This window comes from Poecilia latipinna, unplaced genomic scaffold (assembly GCF_001443285.1).
Source record: "Poecilia latipinna isolate Pla-1442-1.1 unplaced genomic scaffold, P_latipinna-1.0 Scaffold489, whole genome shotgun sequence".
In the NCBI taxonomy this organism is placed as follows: domain Eukaryota; kingdom Metazoa; phylum Chordata; class Actinopteri; order Cyprinodontiformes; family Poeciliidae; genus Poecilia; species Poecilia latipinna.
This window is the reverse complement of record NW_015113105.1, coordinates 32,565-34,423: the sequence shown is the minus strand read 5'-3', so window position 1 is coordinate 34,423 and position 1,859 is coordinate 32,565. Positions and strand designations below refer to the sequence as shown.

The following is a 1,859-nucleotide window of genomic DNA, read 5'->3' as shown; positions in this document are numbered from 1 at the left end:
ATATGAGTGTGAAAGTTTGGGTCTGGTGCTTAAAAATTTGACACAAACTGTGTTTGACCACAAACATGCATCCAATTTGGGTTTGGAAATTATAGAAAATTATAGAAATAATTGCGGTGGATTATAGAAAATCCACAGTAAAGTCAAACTTGTTCACCTGTTTCTTGTTTCTAAAAACTAAAAACAGTTGCAATGAGACTTTCCAAATTAATGTGTCAACTTTTGACCAGGGATTTACACCAGTATTACTGATAGGAACTGTGCACATCTATCCCTCCTGTTTGCTGCTTCGTCCTCCGGTGGTTCACGCCAGTGGCTAGATCTTCCAGCACGAAGTCGTTCGAACGTTTACCGGATCATGCCCATATCGGAAGCCGCTTGTCCTAAAAAAGATTCCATAACAGCTTCGAACTCGGGCCGATTTCTTCCAGTTCTACAAATCAAACTGCCGTTAAAATCGTTCGCTCTTGGGGCTCTTTTTTTTTTTTTTTTTTTCTTTCCCACCCAAACATGTGGTTACCACCCAACAACACAAAGCAGCAGCAGCAGCAGCGAGAAATCAAAACCGAGTGACATCCAGGAAGTAGGACTGGGTACTGCTGGAAATGATACTTTTAAAACTTCTCTGATGAAAGTTGGGTTAGGATTGAACTTAAGAAAGATTTACAGAATTTAAATAATTCACTATAAACATGGCTACCTTAGCAGAGATGCACCAATCAGTCAGAAAAGACAGGAATCTGCCCTGATTTCTTTCTAGTCCTTAAATGCATCAAACTGAACACCTACAGCCAATTTCTCACTTTAAACCAACAGCACATAATTTGATTCCCAATTTTAATATGTTCTCTAATGTATTATTTTCTAATACATTAAAAAAAGGCTTGTAGCAACATTTCAGGAAGACTTGGGGAAAAAAATCCTGAAGTCTGACAACATTTTTAGTTCTGACACCTCCAGCAATACCCAGCCCTCTTCTGCAGCATGTAAAGAAACATCAGAAATATCAAAAAGTATTTGGCCTTTACCACACAAAAAAAGTATTTACCCCCCATTTGTCCTTTACCATGACAGCATATGATGGCCATTGTAGATAGAAAAAAAAAACAGTAATTAATTTCCCCCAAAATACTCTGAAATATTGAGATTAATCTTAGAAATTTTATGTACAATTAAAGGAAATTTCTGAACTTCAAAAGTTGAAAGTTTGTGAGAAAATGACTCGGAAATTTTGAGATTAATCTCAGAAATTTTGCAAAAAATAAAAAATGTTAACACTTTTGACTTTTGACTCCGAGGCATCTGAAATTCCTGAGAATGATCTCAAACTTTCAGAGTTTATTTTTTCTCACAAATCTTTGACATTTGGAGCTCACAAATTTCCATGGATTTTCCTGTTTTTTGTTTGTTTTGTTTTTTTTTTCTGTTTTTTTTTTGTTGGAAATTAATTCCTCTTTTTTTGTATCTACTATAGCCCTAACACACCGTCGTACTTTACAGACCTGTTTTTTGACTACATCAGGACCCCCGTGTCGCTCACTCACTCTGAGGTATTCCTCTTTTCAGAGAAGACTCTCAGGATGAACTCCCCCTCCTGGTGCGGCTCGTACGTGGAAGGCACGATGACGTACTCGCCGGGGCTCAGGCGGAAGCGCTGCGTCACCTCCCGCAGGTTGATGTAGGACTTGGAGCGGGCCTTGGAGGAGTTGAGCAAGAAGAAGTCCTTCTGCATGTGCTGCTTGTTTCCGTGCATCTGCAAAGATGAGTCGCAGCGACAGACGAAAGCACGGATACCAAACAAAGATCAGGTTTAGACTAGGGCTGAAACGATTCCTCGAATGATTCGAGTACCTCGATTA

General features: G+C 39.1%; 1 protein-coding gene across 2 annotated transcripts in view; it reads right to left on the bottom strand.

Moving 5' to 3' along the window:
• The window catches only part of capn3a (calpain 3a, (p94)), a 26,523-nt gene that overhangs the window by 13,362 nt on the left and 11,302 nt on the right, over positions 1-1,859 (bottom strand). For both annotated transcript variants that reach the window (XM_015039896.1, XM_015039897.1), the window contains exon 12: positions 1,545-1,753. In XM_015039896.1, coding sequence (XP_014895382.1) covers positions 1,545-1,753 — 209 coding nt within the window. The remainder of the gene's footprint in view (positions 1-1,544; positions 1,754-1,859) is intronic.